General features: G+C 53.2%; 1 protein-coding gene and 1 long non-coding RNA gene across 6 annotated transcripts in view; one reads left to right on the top strand and one right to left on the bottom strand.

Annotated features, from left to right (window-relative positions):
* Positions 1 to 22247, top strand: part of LOC131807735 (uncharacterized) — an 84605-nt gene extending 62358 nt beyond the window's left edge. Inside the window, exon 4 of the long non-coding RNA XR_009344587.1 lies at positions 21365 to 22247. This is a non-coding gene — a long non-coding RNA (uncharacterized LOC131807735). The remainder of the gene's footprint in view (positions 1 to 21364) is intronic.
* The window catches only part of DLGAP4 (DLG associated protein 4), a 192912-nt gene that overhangs the window by 24587 nt on the left and 144548 nt on the right, over positions 1 to 23777 (bottom strand). For 3 of the 5 annotated variants that reach the window (XM_059133301.1, XM_059133302.1, XM_059133304.1), the window contains 3 exons: positions 5713 to 6074; positions 3102 to 3190; positions 2105 to 2517 (listed from right to left, as the gene is read on the bottom strand). In XM_059133301.1, coding sequence (XP_058989284.1) covers positions 2105 to 2517; positions 3102 to 3190; positions 5713 to 6074 — 864 coding nt within the window. Of the gene's footprint in view, positions 1 to 2104; positions 2518 to 3101; positions 3191 to 3436; positions 3517 to 5712; positions 6075 to 22246; positions 22425 to 23777 lie in introns of those variants that run through there. The other 2 variants (XM_059133305.1, XM_059133303.1) reach the window with 2 other exon arrangements.

Here is a 23777-nt window from a genome sequence, read left to right on the forward strand (position 1 = left end):
AGAGTCCTGGGATCGAGCCTCACATCGGGCTCTCTGCTTAGCAGGGAGCCTGCTTCCTCCTCTCTCTCTCTCTGCCTGCCTCTCTGCCTACTTGTGATCTCTGTTGAATAAATAAATAAAATCTTAAAAAAAAAAAAAAAAAAGCAGACACAAAAGACCACATATTGTAGGATTCCATTTGTATAAGTATCCAGAACAGCAGATCCCCTGAGACATAATCCGTGGTTGCTAAGAGCTAAGGAGGAGGAGCCAATGAGGAGGGACTACTAATAGTTACAGGGTTTCTTTTTGGAGCAATGATAATGAAATTAGTAGTGACGGTTTTAAAACACTGTGAGTGTACTAACTGCCACTGAACTTTAAAAGGGTGAATTTCATGACATGTGAATCACAGATCAATGAAGTTGTTACAGCATGACAAAAAATAAAGAGAAAGAAAGCCTTCCAGAAAGAGACAACTGAAAGATAGATATGAGGAAGAAAAGATCAGAGGCTGAGGCTCCACCTGACAGGTCCCACGTCTGAGTGATGGGAATTTTGGAGAGAGAGAACAATTCAAGTGAGGAAATTATTTTTAAGAGTAAATGCAAGGTGGGGCACCTGAGTGGCTCAGTCGGTTAAGCATCTGCCTTTAGCTCAGGTCATGATCCCAGGGTTCCGGGACGGGCTGCCATGTTGGGCTCCCTGCTCAGTGAGGAGTCTGCTGCTCCCGCTCACTCTGCCGATCCCCCTGCTTGGGCTCTCTCTCAAAGTAAATTGTAAAAACAAAAAACAAAACAAAAACCACCCAAAGGTTAATGCAAGACTATTTCTCAGAAACAAAAGACCTGTGTCTCCACCTAGGAGGGGCCTATCCGCTGCTGGCACATGAACAAAGCCCCAGTCCTCGGCATGGCACTGAGGAATTTCACAAAAGAGGTCAAGTGAAGAGCCTAACAGCTTCCATCGATAAAAGACACACAAAGGCCTGAGAAGCAGAATGCATCAAACTCTTTAGTACAAGTAACAGAAGCTAAACACAATATAGCCTTAAAGATTCTGAGGGAAAATGATTTTCAACTTTATGCTTATAGGTGTGTGTGTGTATGTATGTACATGTGTGCACACACACATATATATAATGTGTTAAGAGGTATATATATTTATAGGTTATTTACACACACACACACACACACACACATACACACACACCCCTATAAACCTATACATTTATATACATAATTTATTATTTTCAGCTTTACACCCAGCCCAACCATGTGAGGTCTAAATAAAGATACGCAGTTTCCAAAAATTTATCTCGAATTGAAGGTGTGTGGCAGCAAAATGACGGACTATAGCCAAGAAAGCAGAAGGTCATGTGGTCTGGAAAGTGGGGTGTCCACCATGGGACAGTGGCCAAGGGCAGGCCCAGGTGATAAAAAGGGAAGTCTCTAGACAGCAACTAGGCAAAAGGCCCAGAGAGTGAACTGGCCAGATGAGAACAGAGAACTAGAGGGCACCGGGAAAAAGATGAAATCATGAGGTTATCTGATGTGTGCGCGTATCTGGGAAATAACACAGATGTAGGCTGGCAGATGTGGTGGGATGTGTCAGAAAGTAACAAATTAGAGCTTAGAAAATGAAGTGTAAAAAAGATGAGGCAGTCATTCATTTTAGGAAAGATAAAATGTGGGAAAGGAAATATCATCATCGGATGGTATCAGGCTCTGCAGTGATCGGTATTTCCATCCTCACAGTGCCCAGAACTACTGGTGGTTATTTAACCCCAAATGGTGGTGTCCGACATGGAGGCAGATGTGACAGAGCTAACTGCTCCTCTCTCAGAGCAGGAAATCTACATGTTGATGATAAATTTGAGAGGAAACACAAGGCAATCCCATTTAAAAGACAAAAGCCGCAGTAGCAAAGCGAATACCAGAACGCACAGCTGCCGAGACCTGTGGCTGTGGACGGGGAGGGTTGAGGCCGGCCGACAGGCCACCGGGTTCCTGTGGAAAGGCTCTCAGTGCGTTCTCTAGGCCTTGCCTCCATTCTGAGAAGGGAACCGGGGCCATTAGCCAGGCCCCCTTCGCTCCAGCCCAGGGGCCGTCCCTGCAGCACTCACCTTCTTCAGAGAGGTTGTTCTCTTTGGTCTCCTTGTCCATCTGGCAGCACCAGCCCTCCAGCCGCTCTGTTTCTGCCTGAAGTAGCTTCAAGAACCAGTAGCCGTCCCGGCGGCAGGCTCCTGGCTGCGCTGGCTCTGCCGGGGAGCTGGAGGAGGTCTCAAGCCAGGGGTCGGGTGGGGGCAGCGAGGACGCCTCTAGGGCTGGGTCGCTGTTGTCTCCATAGGAGAGGTTGCGCTTGATCTGGGCAATCTTGGGGGCCTGCCGAGGCCCGGCATCAATGCTGATGGAGTTGGGGTGTGGGGTACAGTCCGGGAGGCTCCTCTCAGATGACTTACAGCTTGAGTCGTTGGCATCCTGGGTGTCTGAGTCAGTGTCCCGTCGGGAGGACATGCTGTGAGAGGGGGCGCTGCTTCTGGGGGGTGGGGTGAAGTGGGGGTGGGGACAGGAAGAGGTGAGAGTCACCAGGAGGGCCAGAGACCAGAGGCCACCCCGACCCGGACACACGGGAGACAGAGAAACGGATGCATCGTCTGCTCACCATGCGCCTGAAGCGGGTCCCACAGCCCCCGTCTCATTCTCTGCTCAGCCCTCGCCCCACCCGTCCGCGCACACGCGCGTGCGCACACGCGCGCGCACACACACACACACACACACACACACACACACGGACAAGGTCATAAGGTTGCCTGTTTACTGCAGTGGGGCCAGGAAGACCACCAACATTGGGGTGCTGGGCCATGTCTCTGCTGGCCTCGCCGTCCCCCCCGCCCGTGGGCTGATTAATCTTGCAGAGCAAGCGCTCACTACTGGCCCGCCCGCCTGCCTGCCCAGCTTCCCATGCCTGGGCCACTGCCCGAACCCCAAACCCAGCTTGGTTATTAGAAATCCAGCAAGGAGAAGTGGGTTAGGGAGAGCAGGAGGAGAAGGCGCAGGAGAGATGAGAGCAGAGGGAGGGAGAGGAGGGGGAGAAGCAGCCACCACCTCTGTGCGACTTACCGCCAGTCGTCCTCTACCTGAACCCCGATGGACTGGAATTTGGTAGCGGGACTGGGCTCCTCTTTTGGCACTGGCTGAATGCAGTCAACCTTATTGAAGGACAACGACAGCAACGGCACGGAGACAAAGACAAAAATAAAAAACAAACACCACACTTGCTGCTGAAATTCACATTAGTGGGACGACGCAGAAGGACAGACAGGCACGAGGCATGCGGACACTGCACGCGGGCCCGAGGCCGGACCCAGTGAAGCCGGGCACTGCTCATTCGCGCGGAGGCGGGCGGGCAGGTGGGCGGGAGGTGGGATGGGGTGGAGATGACTGGCTTTCCCTACTCTGAGGAGGGTGCCATCACATCGATTGCTTTGGGTCCGTTGTCCTCCGAGAGGTGGGAACCGTTCCTTCTAGTCCTCTCCTTTACACGCATCAGAGAGAAGAAAAAAAAAAAGAAGGACGACGAGAGAGAAAGAAAACACACACACACACACAAAGCCACAGCCGTTATCTGGTGTAGTCAAAGCTGGGGGCTGTCTCGAGGCAAAGATCGCTCCCCCCAACCCTGCAGCTGAAGGGCAGGCTGGAGGCGCCTGTATCAGGGACAGACCTTGGACAGCGGTTCTGGATTTGGAAGCTACCCCAAGGTGATAGCCGGTGAGGTTCCAGGACACTCTGGGATGCCATCCCTGGGCCCGGATGGCTGAGGTTACTTTCAGCAGTGGGTGGGCCTGGGGAGCAGTAGGCAGGACCAGGGCCAGGGCCAAGTGCAAAAGCTAGCTAGCACTTTTTCTACACTCCTGTTAAAGTGGAAGGAAACCCGGCAGCAGTCACGCCCCAAGTCTGCCTTTCTTCTCTGGGACCAATTTGCATGGCCATGAAGCAGGCAGGCCAGCCTTTCCGTCACTGCTCATGAATGAGGGAGAACCCAAACCTGACCTAGGGCCTAAGGGGTGGGATGAGGGTTGTCAGGGTATCCTTGGAAACTGGGGACTCTCAGTCCCTTGTCTTCACAGATAAGGCAGGGGCCACAAGGCTTTTTGGGGCAAGGGCCAGGCACCAGGCTCCTCGCCATGGGGATGCGGTTGCATTCCTCCTACAGTAAGAGTCCGTGGGAAGTGCACCGTCATGGATCTCAAAGATCTGTGACAAGAGTTTGGCCTGGGGAGGGGATTAATCCTAGGGAGGAGAAGCCTTGGATGGATCCAAGAGCTAGGATCCTTAACCCCATGTAACTTTCTAGATGAAAGGAATCAACGGTGAACCTAACTCAGACCTTCGGAAGACAGGAGCCTCTGGTTTGGCCAAGGAGAGGGTGGGGCTGCCCAAACAATGACCCTGGGTGACAAGACCCAAGAGACTAGGCTACTCTGATGTCCCTAAGAATGCCCCTTGGAGCAGTTGCACAGGGCAGGGACTGGACTCCTTATGAAGGATCCCAGAAACCATTAATCTCCTGGACAACTCTGTTCCTGTATTTGTGGGGAAACTAAAGCCCTGAGTTACCTCTTAGGGGGAAAATAATTCAGGACAGTACAAGAAAGTGGCTAGTGAGCCTTCTCTGGTCAGAGCCATTTGGTCTCCTCCGTGTCTCAAGTTCCTCGGGCATTTTAGCGCTCTGCCATCCACTTGGCCGTATCTGGTTGCTCAGGGGAGCCCTTGCAGCCCCAAGCCACAACGCACACGAACCTGACCTCCCTGAGGGGTCCGCCTTCCCCAAGCTCAAGACTCCCTGTAGCTGTCCTCCCTCCCTCCCTGCCCGGAGTGTGGTCCACTTTAGTCAGATCCGGCCAGAGCAGGGCTCCAGGTGCCCCAGCTCGGCTGCCAGAAGACAGAGTACTGCTGTCTGGTGCATGCAGAAGGCGCAGTGAAGCAGTGGAGGGGAAGCTGGTGTGCCCTGCCCCGCTGTGGGCCACGGTTGTGGGTATACAGTGAGTTTGGCTTCCAGGAGGTTCTGCTGGCTTTGGCCACTTGGTCCTGGGGAAATATCTGCCTGGATACCCTTCCCATGGAGGGAGGCATCAGGACCAGCATCACACTTCTCAATTTGACATGGGCCTGGTGCCTCGAGCCACCTACCTGTCCCCAGGGCCCGAGAGGGCTCTGGGTAATGTTCCCCTCAAGCAACCCCCATGGCTCAAGGGCTCTGGGTCCCGGGCCCCAGGCCCATCGGCGTCTACGCTCCATGCTGCTCCCGCCGCCAAGCGGGGCTGTGGCCTCCGCACCCGAGCTGACCTTGGATTAGAGAACTGTTAGGCCAGTCCCACCTCCCACGCGTTGGCTGACAGGGCAAAGGGTGGAGTGGACAGACAGACAGTGGACAAGTGAACAGTGGACAGGAGATGGCTGGCTGGGTGTAACTACATTCACTGGGGCAACGCATCAGAGGAGCAGGGCCACAGGCCCACAGCTGCAGACCGCAACGGGAGTGGGCAAATGTTAGAACTATGTGGCTGTGGGTGGAATCTGGTTTGGCCGGCCACGTAGGGCCAAGCCCCCGAAAATACAGACAAACCACTTTGCCCCGGAGACCTAGCGGGCCTCCACCAGATGTAATTACACACAGGCAGGTGCACAGAGTGGGCTGAGGACACAAGAGTGCGAAAGGGACCCCTACTTGTATTCCTATAGATGACAGTTTCCTTTTGGGGATGGCCTCAGGGTGGGATTCGGAGCTGGTCAGCGTCCCTTGTTCACTCTTCAGAGCTGCATGTTTTGGGGGTGGCTCAGGGGCCTCCGAGGCTGGGGTGACTCCGCCCCGCGTCACACTAGGCGGTCGGGTACTGCTGTCCAGGCTGTCCGACGAGTTGCTCAGGCCCGACTGGCTTGTCACCTCACTCTTGTGGTCCTGGCTGTCCAGGTAGGTGTCCTGGGCAGACTCAGTACTGCTCTGGACCGTGACAGAGATGAAGGGCTTTGACGTGGTGCGTGGAGGGACCGGTGGTGGGGTCTTCTTATACGCCACTAGGCATGATGAACCTGCAGATGGGAGAGGAGGGTAGGGAGAAGGTAAGATCCCAACCCTCCTGAATCTCTTTCAAGTTTGAGGCCCCACTTGACTGGCCTTAAGAAGGATTTCTGGAGCAGGAGAATTGGGGTCTGACATAGCAATGACCAAGACAGACACAGGCCCTGCCCACCCTCCTGCTAGGCCAAGGCCACGTCTAGCTGGGGATGCCAGCATGGGCCAAAGACATCCTCCACCTCATAGTCCCATACAGAGGTTATTTTCCAGTTGGGGCCTGGGCTAGATGATAAAGTTCGTGGTGCCACAGGCTGTGACAGAGCCTGGTCCAGTGCCAGGGGAGGCAGTGATTGCAGAGTAGAGGACAGGAATGCTAAGGAATGTTAACCTTGCTTCCTCAAGCTCACTGAGAGACCTACTGCTGCCCCTGGACTTTTCCTCTTCTACCTTCCCTCTGTTTGGATACCCCCTCCCTGTCTGGTCGAAGACCAACACCTCTTTTAAGGCCCAGTTAACCCTATCCTCCCATCTTGCTATCCCTTCCCCCTCTTCCGCCCAGTAACGTGAAAACCTCACACACCAGTCCGCCTCCCTCAATACTCCACCACCAGTGCTGGTCCGAGTCCCCATTCTCCACCAGGTTTCAGGGAACCAGGACCTCCAGGGTGGGAGCTGGGGGTCTGAATCTCATTCCAGCCTGGTCTGGGGCTGGCCCACAGCAGGGGCACAGAACGCTGAAGGCCCATCCCTGCTTCATTAAATGCTCAGCTTTTTGTCTGGAACAGAAGGTGCTATTCAAACGTCACTCCCTACTTGCTTCGAAGACCTGGGTCAGATCCGACAGCTTTTCTCAGCAACTTAACTTCAAATGCCCTTTCCTCCAGGAGGACTAAAACAAACCTATACCTGGGCTGGGAGTGGGAGCCAGATGAGTGACTTTAAGCTCTGCCTTCAAGGGGCTACTGATCACCATGATGCTGACGGCCCAGCAGAAACCCACAAAACCAGGCCTGGTGCCGCAGGGGGTGTTGGCAAGGCACAGCACAATCCGTCCGCCACTGGGAGAATCACTACACAGCCCTAATCAGAACGGCTAAATTACAAAACAGTGAAAAAGTGCTGGTGAGGATGCGGGGAAACTGAATTACTCATACATTGCTGTTGGGAATGCAAAATGGTACCGCCACCCTGGAAAATGGTTTGGCAGTTTATTTATTTATTTTTTAAAAGATTTTATTTTTAAGTAATCTGTTACTTACGGGCTCAAATACATAACCTGGAGATCAAGAGTCACAGGCTCTATTGGCAGCCAGCGAGGGGCACTTTGGCAGTTTCCTTTAAAACTAAATATGCAATCATCACACCACCCAGCAACCGTACTCTTGGGCATTTTTTATCATAGAAATGGGAACATATTCACAAAGAACTCCTTCATGAGTGTTCATGGCAGCTTTACTTGTCCTGGCCCCCAAACTAGAAACACCCTGGATGCCCTTCAGTGACCGGTGTAACTAACTGTGGCATATCCAGAACGTGGAATACTGCTGAGCAATGAAAAGAAACCAGCTACTGGTACAGGCACCAACTTGGATGAATCGCAAGTGAATTACGCCAAGTGAAAAAAGCAATCTCAAAAAGGTATCTACCGAACTGCTTCATTTATAAAGCATTCTTGAAATGGCCTGATGACAGAGAGGGGAAACAGGTCAGTGGTTGACAGGGAGATGAAGGGGAGAGGGTGATGCACAGGCTGGGAGGGAGAGGAGTGTGGCTATAAAAGGGTGACAAGGACCCTCCGTGTGCGAAGAAGTGGGACAGGTGGCGGACACACGAACCCGCACAGCACTGGACCCGAAGTGAGTAACGGGAAAATGGTGGAATCTGAGTAAGACCAGCCGGCTGGTGTCTATGTCCATACTCTGGTTATGATGTTCTGTTAGTTGTGCAAGACTTTACCATCGAGGGAAACTGGGAAAAGAGCAGATAGCATCCTCTGTACTATTTCTTACAACACTGTAAATGGCAATCATCTAAAAATACAAAATTTAATTTAAAGAGCCCTTCTATCTGTCGGTTCATCTGGCAGACACGTGTTAGGTCAGGCGCTATACAGACTCCAGGAAAACTAGGAGCCTCAGCAGAGAATGGGCTGTGAAATGAGTCCTTGAACAGTAATAGGGGCCACAGTGGAAGAGCCTGGGAGCCAGGAGCTGGGCCTCATGCCTGGGTCTGGAGGTGACAAAGGGTTCTGGGAGCTCTGAGCTAGGAGCACTCAGTTCCCACTCTGCTCAGAATTTCCCAGTCCTGCTGTAGCCTTGCAAAAACCTCAGGGATCCCTCCAGACAGACACCCCGAGTCTCTCCCTACCAGCCTGAGAAGGGCAGCCCATGGGCAGAAGGAGACAGGCAGCAGGGCAGGCAGGAGGCGGGGCTGTGGCCAGCAGGAGCATGATCCTTCCACATACTGCCCTGCGAGAGAAGGGACGGGCCTGCTCGGGGAAGAGGGACTCCTGTGTGCAGCTGGCCATAGGCACGGGCTCAAGGCCCCAAGCTGGGTCATTCACTGAGCTGTACTCAGCAGCTTTATGGCTTTGTAATTTAAACCTCACAGTGACGCTGAGGTGGGGATAGGATTGTGCCCACTTTACAGGTGGGGCATGTGAGGTTCACAAACTTGCCTAGAGCTGCTGATAGTAAGTGGCACCCCCCCATCTGTTCAGCTGCACAGCCTCCCTCACTCTGCTGCTCTGGCTTTAGGTCCCTCCCTGCTAGGAGGGGGCTGCAGGTGTCTGCCTGCGGAGGGCATGCCCAAGCTGAGCTCCCACTGCTGGAGGGAGAAAAGCCTAAAGGCAGAGGCCTGTCTTCTAGGCCCTGGCAATGACTCATGGAAGTCCTGGCCTACTCTGGGCTCTCCAATACCCTCCTCTGTTCAGTGGGCGGGGCGGGGATCTAACCCATGTAATACACCATATTCACACGGCCCCTTCCTAACTCAAAAGCGTTTTCCCACTCATTTTCATTCAAGGGTAGGGGGTTCCTGCTCTGAATCCCTTCTCTCCACTGCTTGAAATTCTACCATTTGCGAGTCATTGCTTTAGTGGGAAGGAGCCAGAAGACAGAAGGCAATAGGGAACCAGACAAGCCTGAGTTCACTAACTTGGTGGCCACAGGGATGGATTATACAGGCTACATCATAAAAAGTAAGGCTCAGGCCCCGGGCTGGCATGGCTCCTACTAGTTTCTGGTACAGAGTGAGCTAGACCTGGAGTTGGGGGTGGGCAGTGGTGAGCCGCCACTGGGTCACTGGTTGGACAGGCTGGGCTGGTTCTCTGACCAACCCCAGGGAAGTTTTCCTGAAAGAGCTGGACCTTAAGAGCAGCTCACTGAAGCCAATGGCCAACAGCGCCCAGCAGAGCAAGAACTGCGTTCTAAGCCTGGCTGAGGCTGTGGGACCTGTCATGGTCCTTGTCCCCATCTGTGGCGTGGTGCTGTCATTAGTATGTGCGTGTGGAAGAGGCATCCCTGCCAGGGGCTGGTGGGGTGCCCACAGTCAGGAGCTTGGACAGAGGACTGACCCTCCAGCCTCTCGCTCAGGGTTGTCTAGGTCCAAAGTCCTGCTGACATACCCTCAGAGGAAAAGTGAACTAGCAAGGGGCCAGGCCACATGGCCAGATACGAGAAGAGGAAAGGTGAACTTCTCTTGGATTTGCTATGTCTCCTGGGGCAGAGGTCACAGTCAGATAAGTGGTGTGACTAACGGAGGATTTCAGTGCCTTGGGGGGCTCTCTGGGTGGCAGGTGTCCCTCAGCTCTGAGCACTGTCTTTCTCTAGGGCAAGGGGATGAAAAGCAGGCCCACGACTGCCCTTGACCCTTCCCACGTGACACTCTGGCCATTCTGTGTTCCCTGCCCCCACTGCCCATCTTCCCGCCGTGGGGCTATTACACACGCTGCTCCTTCTACCTGGGAAGTCCCCACTCCTCCCGTTTCCAATGTGCCTCCTTCAGAGAGGTCTCCTCTGACTGCCCTCTACTCGCAGATCAGCCAGCATCCCAATCACGACACCTATCACATTTGTCATCCGATCACTTAGGCATGTACTTGTTGATGGTTATAGGCTTGGGGCTGTTGGGGGAACTCTGTCTGTCTTGGCACAGCAGGTCATATCCCAGGCCCAGGGTACTACCTCAAGCTTTCCAGAAAGCTCTCAATAATATCTGTTGAATGAGAAAATGAACCTCAGCCCTGCTATAAAAACCCTTTAGTTGTCCCAAGTCAAGAGGATTTAGCTTTAGTGAAGACTCCCAACACTGGAGCGTGTAAGCTTTTTGTCTCCTCCCCAATTGGGAGCCCTTTCCAAAGCCCGGTCCCGACTGACCACCCATCTCTGCAGCTTCATCTCCTGCCCTCCCAGCTTCAGAGAAGCAAATGTACGCTTTCCCAAACACACCACACTCTGCATGCACCCAAGCCTTTGCGCATGCACTTGGCCTCTCCGGATGCCTTTGCAGGTCCTTTGGCCAGTCCCTCCACTGCAAGCTCTTGCTGGCCCAGGCAGTATTCCTCTCCTTTCTCTGTAGGTCAGCTGGAGCACTCAGGGTTGTGGTTGTGCCCCTGACTGAGCGTGTGTGCCATGGGTGTCACCAGCCCAGGGCCCAGCCCAGAGGGTGCACAATCATCATATGCCAATTAAATTTTAGAAGGGGGGCAAGTGGCCCAGAGACCCAAGGTGTTGGACCTAGCCAGCACTGCGTCCTCCAGGATGGGACCGCAGCCCTCCCTGCCCGGGGGAGACATTCTACGTGCCACGATATGTAATATCATAGCATGTGGGTCCAGCTTTTTTGTCTGTTTACTCTGGAAAACTTTCAGATTTGCCCAGGAAGCTGGAGAGTGAACACACCTCCAGCTGAGCCACAGCAGTGCACAGACTGAGCCACCGCCCCGGGGGGCTGCATGCTTCCCTGCCCCCATCTCGGCTCCGCCAGTCCAGCAAGCCCAGGCTCAGACAGGAGCCGGTTGTGCAAGGCCTCCTCCATGCAGTCTGCCCCCGGCCCCAGACATCCAGCCCAGCCTCCCTGCCCCACAGCGCACAAGTCCTTGCTGCTTCTAAGTAGAAGCTCCCTTTGTCTCATTTCTGCCTCTGCTTCAAGATCTTATCCAGCAAACTCTTATCAGGTTAGAATGAATTTATTTCTTCTTTTTTTTTTTTTTTTTTTTTAAAAACATCAACATGTAACAAGATGACCAGAGCTTTCGGCACTCAGTAGAATGGCTGTGACTCCATCTTCCAAGAGATAGAGATGCAACAACCCTAGGCAGGTAGGCCCCTGTGAGGGCCTTAGAGCCCAGTGCTGCCCTCCTGCTGCTGGCAACCAGAGGCCCAAGCTTGGCAGGGGAGCTGCAGCACAGGCCTAGACTCCTGAAGAGGCACGGATGCAGGGGGCCCCCGACAGCCCCACGTTAACAGAGAGCTGACCACAGAGCCAGAGCTGCCTCCTCCCTCTGCCCTTCCTGCCAGGTTTCTTGTCCCAGGAAGGACTGAGGGCCTGTAAGCTCCCCTTCCCTCTCTCACCAGTGAGCAACCTGTCAAACGACACATTTGTGCTGGGGGAAAACCAGCTCAAGGCTTCCATCTACCAGCCTCAAAGGCCTCCCTTCTTCCATTTCCTCCCCTGCAAGAGGGGCAGTTGGGAGGGAATTCCGAGCAGCTAGGTCAGGATCAGGGACAGACTGACCGCTCAGAGCCACATTCCTGCCAACAGTTCACATCCCCCCACCTTCCCACCAGGTCAGTCTGGGGCCACCTCCCTCCCTATGCCTTCAGAGCTGGCAACGTCACACTTTGATGTCAAACTCCAGCGAGAGTGCCCGGGAACGCATCTTCCCCCAGCGTTGTCCTGGGAATCCTCTACCACTCCCTGCAACCAGGTGCTTCCTAACTGCCTCTCCCATCCATTCCTGGTCCCCTTGACCTAGAACCAGCCTTCCCTAGACCACCGGCCTGCTCCTCCCTGGCCCCCAACCTCCTGTCCTGTCTTTCCGGTCTCTCCTCCACCTTGGCCAGCCATTGGAGAAATCCGACCACGTCACGGCTTAGTTTGAAACCTTTCAATGATGCTACAACCCACCCCATGGACTTGGAACAAACCCTTCAGTGAAGGCCTTTAGGGCCTCCAGAATCGACACCTGCCTCAGAAGCCCAAGTCCGTAGGAGCCAAGAGGTCACAAAGGCAGCACACTGGGGAAGACAAAGCAACAGAGCTCAGGGAGCCCCGGCCACCCCCCTTGGAGTCCTGTCCGGAAACCCGGATGCACTCCAGCTCGTGATGTTCCAGTGTGGACAGTGGCCCTCGTCAAGCACCGACTGGGCCAGGCCCGAGGCAGCACTTCATCTGCGGTCAGTACCTGTGACCGTACCTGTGAATTCACCTACTTGGTAACAGGTTTGTAACCCCAAAGCCAACACTCGCGGGGGTTTTTGTGGGCACTGCCCGACACCCAGGGCACACTTCCCTAGCTGAGCCTGAACAAGGGGATGCCAGGCCTTCTTGTTTCAGCTCTCATCCTGCGAACAAGTAGGATTTTCCTGGCCTAGTCAGGGCTATGTTTCCTCACATTTTGTTCTTTCTGCTGGTGATTCCTCCATAGCACTGAAGTGTCTTCCAGCATTGCTGAGTACAAGAAGGCTGTGATGCGCCTGTGGAGAAACTCTGTATCTGACAGACCTTGTTCAGGCGCGAGTTATAGCACTATTGGCCAATTTAGCGTTAATAAATCATCAGTATATTATTTTTAAACAGAAAGACGCAGAAAACAAGGTTATGTATTGATTGGTTGGTGGAAATGAGACCAGAATCCTGCAGGGCCTCGATTTCCCCCAGGAGCCATGGTTCAGTCCTCGTTCCCTAATTAAGTATTTGTCAGACTTCATGAATGTAACTAATCCCAGAATGCACTGCGCTCCAGCCAACTGAATCCTCAAAATGGGTGCATTCGAAATTGGTCTGTCACTGCCCCATTTTACAGATGAGGCTCGGTGGGGGAACGACGCCCCAGCTCACCTCCTAGAGAGGCAGTGTTGGGGCTGGGGCTTAAACCCGGGCTGCCTGAAGGCTGGCTAATATCGTATGCCCCCACCCACTGCACTAACTGGGTGACGGTCGTGTGGAGGCAGCAGCCTTGGGCACATGGATCATTTCACCCAGAAAATGGGGTGTGATACCCAATACGCCCTGAGGAGGAGCCAAAGAGATGACAGGATGCTTTAGCATCCTGGGCTGGGTGCTCGCGGCAGCACATGTACTAAAATTTAGAATCATGGGCTGGGCCACTGCAACTACTGTTACCGTGGTTTCTGGATCAAAGAGAGAGCGATCATCTTCTGGAGACCTCCCGGGGACCCCAGTCACCCAGTGGCAAGAAATGGAGGAGTTTTAACGTGAAGGGATCCTCTGTGAGCAAAGGAGCAGGACAGGACATGGCTTGGCCAAGTAGGACAGAGGAAACAACACTGGGGAAGGGAAGACAGGGACCACGGCAAGGAGGCCTGAGGGCTGTGTGGGCCACAAGAACAGAGGCATCTTCCTCCTGCCCTGAGAATCCTTCATGAAGTCCCTCCCAACTGACCTGCAGGAGAGGGGCTACCTGCCAGCTGCTAGGGGCATGGATCGCCTACTATCTTAACAGCCCAGTGCACCGGGCAGCTCCATGTGAAGTTCCAAGGCCATCCCCAGGCTGAGAGTGTCCAGAATTAATCTGAATCCTTTCTTTTCCCACAATGGCCTTCTCAGAGAGCAGTGACCTCATGCACTCTTTTACACACTCCAGAAGCCTGGGAATCCGCCCCCCTCTACCAAAGCACATTTTATAGAGACTGGCTTCTCTCTCTCCCCGCCAGCCTGGTCTAGGCTGCCACTTGCTGGCCTCTGGCCTTTCTGCTTTGTCAGTGGCCCAACCACCCACCCATGAACACTCTCCCAACAGCAGCTTGAAGAGTTTGTTTTAAAATACAAAATACAAAATGTTTTAAAATAAAAATACAAAATGGTGGGGCACCTGGGTAGCTCAGTGGGTTAAAGCCTCTGCCTTCGGCTCAGGTCATGATCCCAGGGTCCTGGGATGGAGCCCCGCATCGGGCTCTCTGCTCAGCAGGGAGCCTGTTTCCTCCTCTCTCTCTGCCTGCTTCTCTGCCTACTTGTGATCTTTGTCTGTCAAATAAATAAAATCTTTTTTTTTTTTTAAAGATTTTGTTTATTTATTTGACAGAGAGAGATTACATGTAGGCAGAGAGGCAGGCAGAGAGAGAGAGGAGGAAGCAGGCTCCCTGCTGAGCAGAGAGCCCGATGCGGGACTCGATCCCAGGACCCTGGGATCATGACCTGAGCCGAAGGCAGCGGCCTAACCCACTGAGCCACCCAGGCGTCCCAATCAAATAAATAAAATCTTAAAAAAAAAAAAAAAAAAAGTACAAAATGGAGGGGCACCTGGGTGGCTCAGTGGGTTAAAGCCTCTGCCTTTGGCTCAGGTCATGATACCAGCGTCCTGGGATCGAGCCCCACATAGGGCTCTCTGTTCAGTGGGGAGCCTGCTTCTCCCTCTCTCTCTGCCTGCCTCTCTGCCTGTTTGTGATCTCTGTGTCAAATAAATTAAAAAATTTAAAAACCAAAAAACAAAAAAACGGACTACTTCCTTCCCTTTCTAGAGCCTTCAAAGTCTCCCCAGTCCGTGAAGAATAAAAAGCACACCACTTACTTTGGCCTAGAGTGAGAACTGGCCCCTTCCCCCCGCCCCCCATTTCCACACTTGGTTCCTATACCTTCCCCTTGCTCATTCTGTTCCAGCTGCACTAGCCTCTTTGCTGTTCTCAAACATTCTGAGCATGTGCCCACCTCAGGGCCGCTGAACCTGTGAAATGACCCCCACCCTCACCTCTGTATGTCTGCTCCTTCCTACCCTGATCTGACTCTGCTCAGGAGTTGGGTCCTCAAGAGGACCTCTCTGACCACCCTGTCTAAAGCTGTTACTCTTTGAAGACCCTGATTGTTTCATTCGTGCATTAATCAACTTACTGGTTTATACTTATCTTCTCCCTCCTACCCGAAAGGGATCCTGAATATCTAATACAGGTTCCTGAGCGTGGAGACCTAAATATCTTGTATAATTACGATGCTCTCCCAGCACCAGGCCAATACATGGCTGGGTGCTTTAAATATTTACTGAATAAATGAACAACCTCCTATTTGACGGATGGGTAAACTGAGGCTCAAGGAAGCAGAATGATCTACTCAAGTCTGAGTTGGAATCCAACGCCCAGGGCTTTGAGCTCTTTTTAGGTCATTCCCCAAAAAACACACACACAGGCGCGCGCACACTACAGGGAACACAGTCTGGTGGGAGGTTAAGCCTTGAGCAACACTGCCTGAGGTTGGGCAACAAGGCTATGGAAATGAGACCTCAATAAACCCTAAGGAATGGGTACCAGAAACTGTTTGAAAATAACCACTCCTAAAAGCTGGCAGAGAGAGAAAAGCAAGCAGTGCTTCCAGGAACATTTTCCAGGCAAGGCGTATCACAAGTTCAGATTTAAAAGAATCATTACTGAATGAGTCCTGGCCAGGTGCTACCTTATTCCAGACACAGGCCTGGGAGGGGAGATAATTGTCACTGATGTTTTATAGATGAGGGAGCAGGCTTTTCACTTTGAGGAGTGGCAGTGTAGAAAAGCTGTGCTCTGTGAGGCCAAGGTGCCAGGTTCTAAACTCAACACCAGACATGGTGGGCAGAGTACTTTCTACAGGGCCTGATCCTTCCTGAGCCTTTGTTTCCCAGCTGTAAACTAAGCAGACTGACCTTGAATGGGGGTCACAAGTTCAAATGTCTATAGGAGACTATCTAACCTCTCTGGTCCACAGCGACCTGGGTGACAGAAGTCAGAAATCTGGACTTTAAGAAATAGTAAAACTGGGCCGCCTGGGTGGCTCAGTTGGTTGGACGACTGCCTTCAGCTCAGGTCATGATCCTGGAGTCATGGGATAGAGTCCCGCATCAGGATCTCAGCTCCATGGGGAGTCTGCTTCTCCCTCTGACCTTCTCCTCGCTCATGCTCTCTCTCACTGTCTCTCTCTCAAATAAATAAATAAAATCTTAAAAAAAAAATAATAGGGACATCTGGGTGGCTCAGTTGGTTAAGCAGCTGCCTTCGGCCCAGGTCATGATCCCAGCGTCCTGGGATTGAGTCCCACATTGGGCTCCTTGCTCCGCAGGGAGCCTGCTTCTCCCTCTGACTCTGCCTACCACTCTGCCTGTGCTCGTTCTTGCTCTCTCTCTGACAAATAAATAAATAAAATCTTAAAAAAAAAATAGTAAAACCCCCATATATATATATATATATATATATTTAAAAATATATAATTTTTTTAAAGACAAGGATGTCATACATCCTGCCTTTTTAAAAAAGATTTTATTTATTTATTTATTTATTTATTATTTGTCAGAGAGAGAGAGTGCGTGTGCACATAAGCAGGCAGAGTGGCAGGCAGAGGTGGAAAGAGAAGCAGGCTCCCTGCCGAGCAAGGCGCCCGATGTGGGACTCAATCCCAGGACCCTGGGATCATGACCTGAACCGAAGGCAGCGACTTAACTGACTGAGAGCCACCCAGGCGGCCCAAAACCCCCATATTTTTAAACAGAATGAGTTCAGCTCAGATCTGTGACTGCTGGAGCAGTGGTCCTCAGACCTCCTTGCTTTTTCTGGAGTTCTAGCCCCCACTACCCCCGCTCCCAGGAAGGCTGTCTGTAAGAGCTTCCCCCCGTGGAAAGGCAGGACAACCTTGGGAACCTTGAAATTAAGGCAGCCAGGAGGTACTTCTGGTGGTGTCTCAGGTCTGGCTGGGTGAAAGCAAAGAAAGTCCCTCTTGGTTAGCAGGCCGGGTCTGGTTTCAGGTTCTTGGCACCTACGACAGGGTCTGGAGTGCAGATGGCCAACCCCTCCTTCATGGGCCTGGAGCAGCTGCCTGAGTGGGACCCGCTTGGTTACACCCCCAGCCCCCTCCGCGACAGCTGCTCCTGCTCCTTAGAAGCGCTGTGCTGTGCGAGCGTTCTGTCCTGACATGCTCAGGCCAGAGGGGCTAGAGGAAGGGTTAAGCAACGCCCGCCAGACGGACCCAGAGTGCAGGTCAGCTGGGTCTCCAGGACAGGAAGCTGTGGGTCCGGAGACTTCACAAGCTCTAGGGCATCTCCCCTGGCTGAGGGAGGCCATGGGCTGGCCAAGCTCCTTTCAGGTCACCACCTCTCTACCGGGCCTAGCATTCCTGTGTCAAAGAGGAAGAAAGGGAAGCTCAGAGAGAAGGGAGTAACGCAAGGTCGCACAGTCAGTAGGTGGAAAAGCCTGGATCTGATCTCAGCCTTTCTGATTCCAGGGCCAGTGCCTGTAGTTCCTACTACACCACACGGCCCATGGCTGGAGTTTGGTGCCACCCGGCAGGGCCTGACTGCGATCTTGGCCAGGCCAGTTCCCCAGACAGGACATAGACAGGCTTCCGCTCCTGGGGTCCTCAAGCAGGGTTTGATGATTTCCTGGTAAGTTTGAAGGCGGCAGCCTCTGGCTATGCTGGCCATGGGGGCAGAAGCCTGGTGCCCCCCAGACCAGGACCATAGCACATGGAAGGAAATGGCGGCCCCTACCCCCATCTGTGACCACTACTGCCCGCTGCCCTTCCTCAGGCGTTCTCCTCCAGGTGTGTGGTCCCAGACACTCTGGCCCTCTCACCAGAAACACCAGAACCCTTGACATGGGTTCCCCAGTTGCCCAGGATTTCCCTAGCTTGGCTCTCACTACAGCTTCAATGTAAAGCCCAGAGAGGTGAGGCTACCTCTCCCAAGTCACACAGCTGGTTAAAGGGGTGATGGCTCCAAATTTCAGGGTCCTAGGAGATAATATTGCCAGTAACTTTCAAACCAGGTTCTGAGGGCGCCCAGGGGAACCTGCCACTTCCCTTTTTTTCTCCATATGGAATTCCCACACAGTACCCTGAAACCCATCACATGACTTCAACCTCCTCACAGTACAAAGGAGGAAACTGAGGATCAGAAGGGCACATGTGCTTTCTGAGGATCAAGTGGCAAAGCAGGGACTGCTGCCTGGGGCTCTGAGTGTGGGCATGTCCCCTCTTCCCCAGACACAAGAAAGGAAGATGCCTTCAGGTTCCAGGCCTGGAGATCACCAGATCCAGGCCTTCAGGGAGGCAGTCCTACCTCCTCCATCCCCTAACTAGGGGACCCCAAATAGCATGCTGCTCTCGAAATCCATTTCTACCATTACTGTAACAGTGTCCAGTAAGCAGCCTGTCAGGCAACATTCACTCCTCCCCCATTCTCTTTTTCTTTAAGATTTTATTTTTAAGTAAGCTCTATACTCAATGTGGGGCTTGAACTTAACAAATTCAAGATCACGCTTTACCAACTGGGCCAGCCAGGCGCCTCCCACCTTTCCATTCTGTGTTGGAATCTGCCACAAACATCGTCTTGTTATCTTATTTATCCTCCGAGACCTGCCGGCAGAGTGTGCTTTGCCAGCAGCTCTGCTCAGGGGCCCCTGCCCTACCCCCCAGGACACCTATTACCACCACTCCTGGGAGTCGGAGCTTTAAAGAGATGCCAGCTTCCAAGCTGTTACTGAATCACAACTTCTCATTGTATGTCAGAGTTATAACCACTAGATGATATCCAGGGTTTCGGGATGCTGTGGCTCCAGTCCGTGTAAAAAGCTGATGTGTAGAGCCCCTTGTCTGGCCTGGTGGAGAGTTGTTGGGGGGAATCCAAGATTTGGTTTTTCAAATACTGGCTCTAGCATATAGACTTCACTTCTGCCTTTCCAAGGTCTCAGAGGCCCAGTCTGGGAAATACAACTTAGAAAAAGCCTTTAAAAACCACCCTTGCTGGGGTGCCTGGGTGGCTCAGTGGGTTGAGGCTTCTGCCTTCGGCTCAGGTCATGGTCCTGGGATCGGACCCCGCGTCGGGCTCTCTGCTCAGCGGGGAGCCCCCTGCCTCCCCCACCCCCCGACCCTTAGCCTGCCTCTCTGCCTATGATCTCTGTCAAAAACAAAACAAAACAAAACAAAACAACCAAAAAAACCCCACCCTTGCTTCTGGAGGGCTGACATCAACCCCTGGGGATGGGTCACAAAAGCCTGGCTTTTTATAAGCTGTTACAGGCCCCTGTGTTCAGAGGCAGACACACTGGCAGGCCCCATGCACCAGAATTGCTGGCCTCTTTCATCATTCTGAATGACCGAGAGGATCCCAGAATAGAAAGAAGGTGCTAACGGGCTCATTCACTGTGCCTGGAGTGACAGGTGGTGTATCGGATGACCGGATCAGGAGCCAAGAAGCCCGGGCAGCTGAGAGATGGGATGAAAAAAACAGGACGGAACTGAATGGGGAAAACCTTGGGTTCAGGTCAGGTCAGCACTGGCAACGCCGCCTGCCTTGGTGCCAGGCCCCAGGACAGGGACAGAAGAGGGGAGAGGGCCTGGTCCTCAAGAGTTAGACCATTATATAAGAAAGCAGCACATGTGGGAAAATACCTTGGCACCTCCTGCTGACCACAGACATGTCCGAGGTTGCCCTGACAGAAAAGGTACAAGACATGGGGGGGGGGGGGGGAGTTGGGGGTGGGCAGCCCCCACTGAACTCAAGATGACACTGTGGGTCGTGCTGGCAACTCTGGACAAGGGGCACTGCCCAGCTGGAGCCCGACGAGCAGGCGGCAATCCGCATGGGCAGAAGGCCCAAATCCATCCCATGGTGACAAATGCCTATTTTCCCACGGGGAAGCCACACACTGGGTCCTGGGCAGGCAGAAGGATCCGGGATGAGTAAGTCCTTGTGCTGAGGAAACTCGAAGGAGAATGCCAAAGTGGCGAGAAAGTGCCTGCTTTGCTGGGCGGAGTCGCCGGGAGCACTGCCATGGGGAGCACCGCCCAAGAAGGCTGGGACTGACTGATGGAGAATGCGGTGACTGATGAGTGCTGTCTGTCAGAGATGTTCCACAGACGGGCTGTGACACACGTGTACCACAAATCACGCCTAGTTCAACATGAGGGAGGGCTTGGACAGATTGGGATAGTGTTCTGGAAAAAACAGGTAATTCAGAAAAGCTGGGCTACTGTCTTCCAATACCTAGGAGACTGTCACATATCCACGTGCTCCAAGTCATCACACTATAGCCTGAGTGGGCCTGAGTGGGGACAGGAAAGGGGATACGGATTTTGCATGATAAGGAGGCACTTTCTAGAGGGCAGAGCTGCCCAGGAGGGTGCAGTGAGGCTGGACACAGGCATGATTGCTGCCAGGACAAGACACAAGCCCTCCTGGGTGTGACCTTTCGGACTCCACCCAAGCCAGAGTTGTTTGTTCTTTCTTTGCCCTCCTACTCCACACCCAGTTCTGGATGTGACATCAGACATTGTGTGTGACATTCATACTTGAAACTTTTCTTTTTTTCATCCAGAGAATTGTTATCAACAAGCAAAAAAGACGGAGGAGAATGTTCATTCAGCCCAGCTACATGGGAAATGGTCTGAGGACCTACACCAGGGCCTCAGCACAGAGGGGGCTTACAGTGCCTTCCTCCGGGAAGTCTGGCAGCACAGAGCCCCCCACCTGAGACGATAAGCCTGTCCTCAGAACAGGAGATCCGTCAGCACTTGCTACCTGCTTCTGAGCACTGGCTCTGTACTCACTGTACCACTTAGGCTCCTGGGCCTCAGTTTCTCTCATCCATAACAGGCCAACAATAGCCACTCGCCTTGCCCCATGCCCTAGGACCACTGTGTCTGCAGAAGACAGGTGGGAAAGGGTCTGGCGGGCTCCCATGCAGCCACTGCCCCATCCCAGCCCCGTCGATGGCCTGCAGCAGGTGGGGTCAGTGCCTTGCATGAGGACCCACAGCTGTCCACCTCCTCCATGCCTCACGTGTGTCGCTGTCTCACGTCTGCTAGTTTTAACTGGTGACCACTGGTGTCCCTGCCTTGCCAAACTCCCCTCTCTCCCCAGCACCCTCTTCATGCCAACACATCACATTCTCAGCTTCAGGCCCCTGCACAGGCTGCTCCCTGCCTGCAACGTCCTACCCCCTCCCTAATTCCGCCTCCTCCTCCAGATCTCAGTTCTGGCAGGACTCCCTCCAAGAAGCCTTCCCTGCCCGGCTCCCTTGCTGGGTCAAGCCCCCTGATTAGCCGTGCTCCGAGCCCTTGCCATCGCACTGTTTGATAGACCTGTTTGCTTTCCTGCTTCTCCCTTTAGACCCTGAGGCCGCTGAAGACAATGACTATGTGGTTTCCGTCCCTGTGATCCTGTTTCCAGCCCAGAAGACGCACCCAGGCAAAGGTCTGCTGACATTTAGGGGATACGACCCAGTTCCTGACTTTACCCCAGAAGAGGTATAGGCCTACAGGGCCTCCCCCCGGAAGAAGCCTGTGAGGATGCAGCAAGTAGCAAAGTGTCTGTAGGAACTGACTTGGCAAGCGGAAGACAGAGGCGCTGGGACAAGTCGTGACTACAGGCTTCTTCCTCACGCCCCCGGACCCATCCCTGATCAATTTTTTCCCAGCCACCCTGAAAGCCCAATATGGTGACATTTGGGGAGATCTCTTTGAAAGAACACCTACCCAAGTGAAGGTCACCAAACTCCCCACCCGCCCCGACAATGGTGCAGGGTATGAAGTGGGTGATTAGCGGCTAACAGTCATAATTACCAGTGTTCAGTGTCTGCTCAGGAATCTGCAGTGGCCCAGTCACTGTCCGAGGTCCTTACACCTGCGTCTTATATTTGATCCCCTCAGGAGATGTTTTCACCATCTCCCCGCGTGCTGCTGAGGAAACGGGGGCTCAGAGAGGTTGAGGGACTTGCTCAGCGTCACACAGCAAGTCATGTTCTATCTGGTAAGTGAGCGCAGACCCTATAGGTTTCAATCTCCAGAACCCTACCTTCCCAGCATCCATTCTCACAAGTAGTAAAAACACGAGCTCACCGATGAACACCACCGCACACGCATTCCTTCAAGGCTTAGAAGCCACTGCAGAAAGACAAGTTTGGTCTCCTCCTGCTGGTGGAGAGCACACTCCCACAAAGACCTCCAGGCCAAGCCAGCACCCCAGAGAGCACCTGAAGAAAGTGGACTTTACCTCGACAACTTCTACCCCTCTGGGAGCTGTTGTGCCTCGATGTTCTTGCAAGCATAGTCATCACACCTGCCCAGACTTTGGGCTGTCCTGCCCAAGGACCCTTTTCCGCTCTCACAAAGAGACCTGTGACATCACCTGCCCTTGAAACAGTCCCTTCCCCTCCCAGCACTGCCCCCATCTATGAAAGCTGGAGACCATGGTCAGGGTGGAGGTGGCACTGGTTGCCCGGGTGTGCTACTTCTGGGTGGCTAGGAGGACATGCCTGTGTTAAGAAGGATCCTGGTGGGGCGCCTGGGTGGCTCAGTGAGTTAAAGTCTCTGCCTGCGGCTCAGGTCATGATCCCAGGGTCATGGGATCCAACCCTGCATCAGGCTCTCTGCTCAGCAGAGAGCCTACTTCCTCCTCTCTCTCTTTGCCTGCCTCCGTGCCTGCTTGTGATCTCTGTCAAATAAATAAATAAAATCTTTAAAAAAAAAAAAAAAAAAAAAAAGAAGGATCCTGGAGCTGTGTCTGGGCGCAGCGGGAGTGCAGTGACTGACTGCTGTGGTTTGCCATGGGCCTGGTTTGGGGAGTAACGGCGAAGTGCAAGGTTTGTGTGGTCCCTGGGTGAGACGATCACCACAGACGTGCTGTAGGACTCTATTCCCATGATGCACAATCCCTGTCCTTGACTCCCCACTAAAACCTTCACCCCTCGTCCTCCCCTGCAGGCCCGCTAATAAGAGAGTTTCTTGGGCAATGTTTTAAACCCAGTAAGATGGGAAAGCAACTCTCCGTTTCAAGGTCTCCTGCCCATCAAAAGAATGACCGACGAGGAGCCTGCAGTAGCTGTAGCTTGTAAACGAGGGTGGCTGGTTTCAGCGCAGGGTCAATGCCAACTGCCGAGTGGCCTCAGGCCAGTCACGCCACTTCTAAGTCTCTACTGCTTCTGTACCACGGGGATCAGAAGTTTCATTTCCCTTGCATTTAATCACAATCAAACACTGCGCTAGAATTCTCAAGACTGCCAAGGCAAGTCCACTATCTACACCTCACTGATTTGGGGATGTCCACATGATAGGAGATATTGTCCCATTTCTCAGAGGAGGAAGACGAGGCTCAGAGAAGAGGAGGGACTTGGCCCAAATCCCACAGCAGGTAAGCAGCTAATTGAGGAACTGTGCCTGGGTCCTACGATTACTTCCCCAACCTCTTATTCTGCCTCCACAGGGGGGCTGTGGTCAGGCTCCACGCAGCCACCTTGGGCCTCTCAGGAGGTGATCAGTCTGTTAACTCTGCTGGAACGTGGTTACATGATGCTGTGAGTAGTAGTGTGCTTTAACTGGGACAATTAATCCCCACCCAAAGACTTCATTGTTCAGAGATATCACATAACCCCCTTTTCAAATACATCCTCCTAAGACGGGCTTGTGAATGAGGCACCTGGAGGAGTTGAATCCAAGAGACAAAGTAGAATGGTGGTTGCCAAGGGCTTTGGGCAGGGGGGCGGGTGGGGGTGGGTAGTGCCAGAATGCGGAGCTACTGTTTAATA

Source organism: Mustela lutreola, chromosome 9, assembly GCF_030435805.1.
Source record: "Mustela lutreola isolate mMusLut2 chromosome 9, mMusLut2.pri, whole genome shotgun sequence".
Classification (NCBI taxonomy): Eukaryota; Metazoa; Chordata; class Mammalia; order Carnivora; family Mustelidae; genus Mustela; species Mustela lutreola.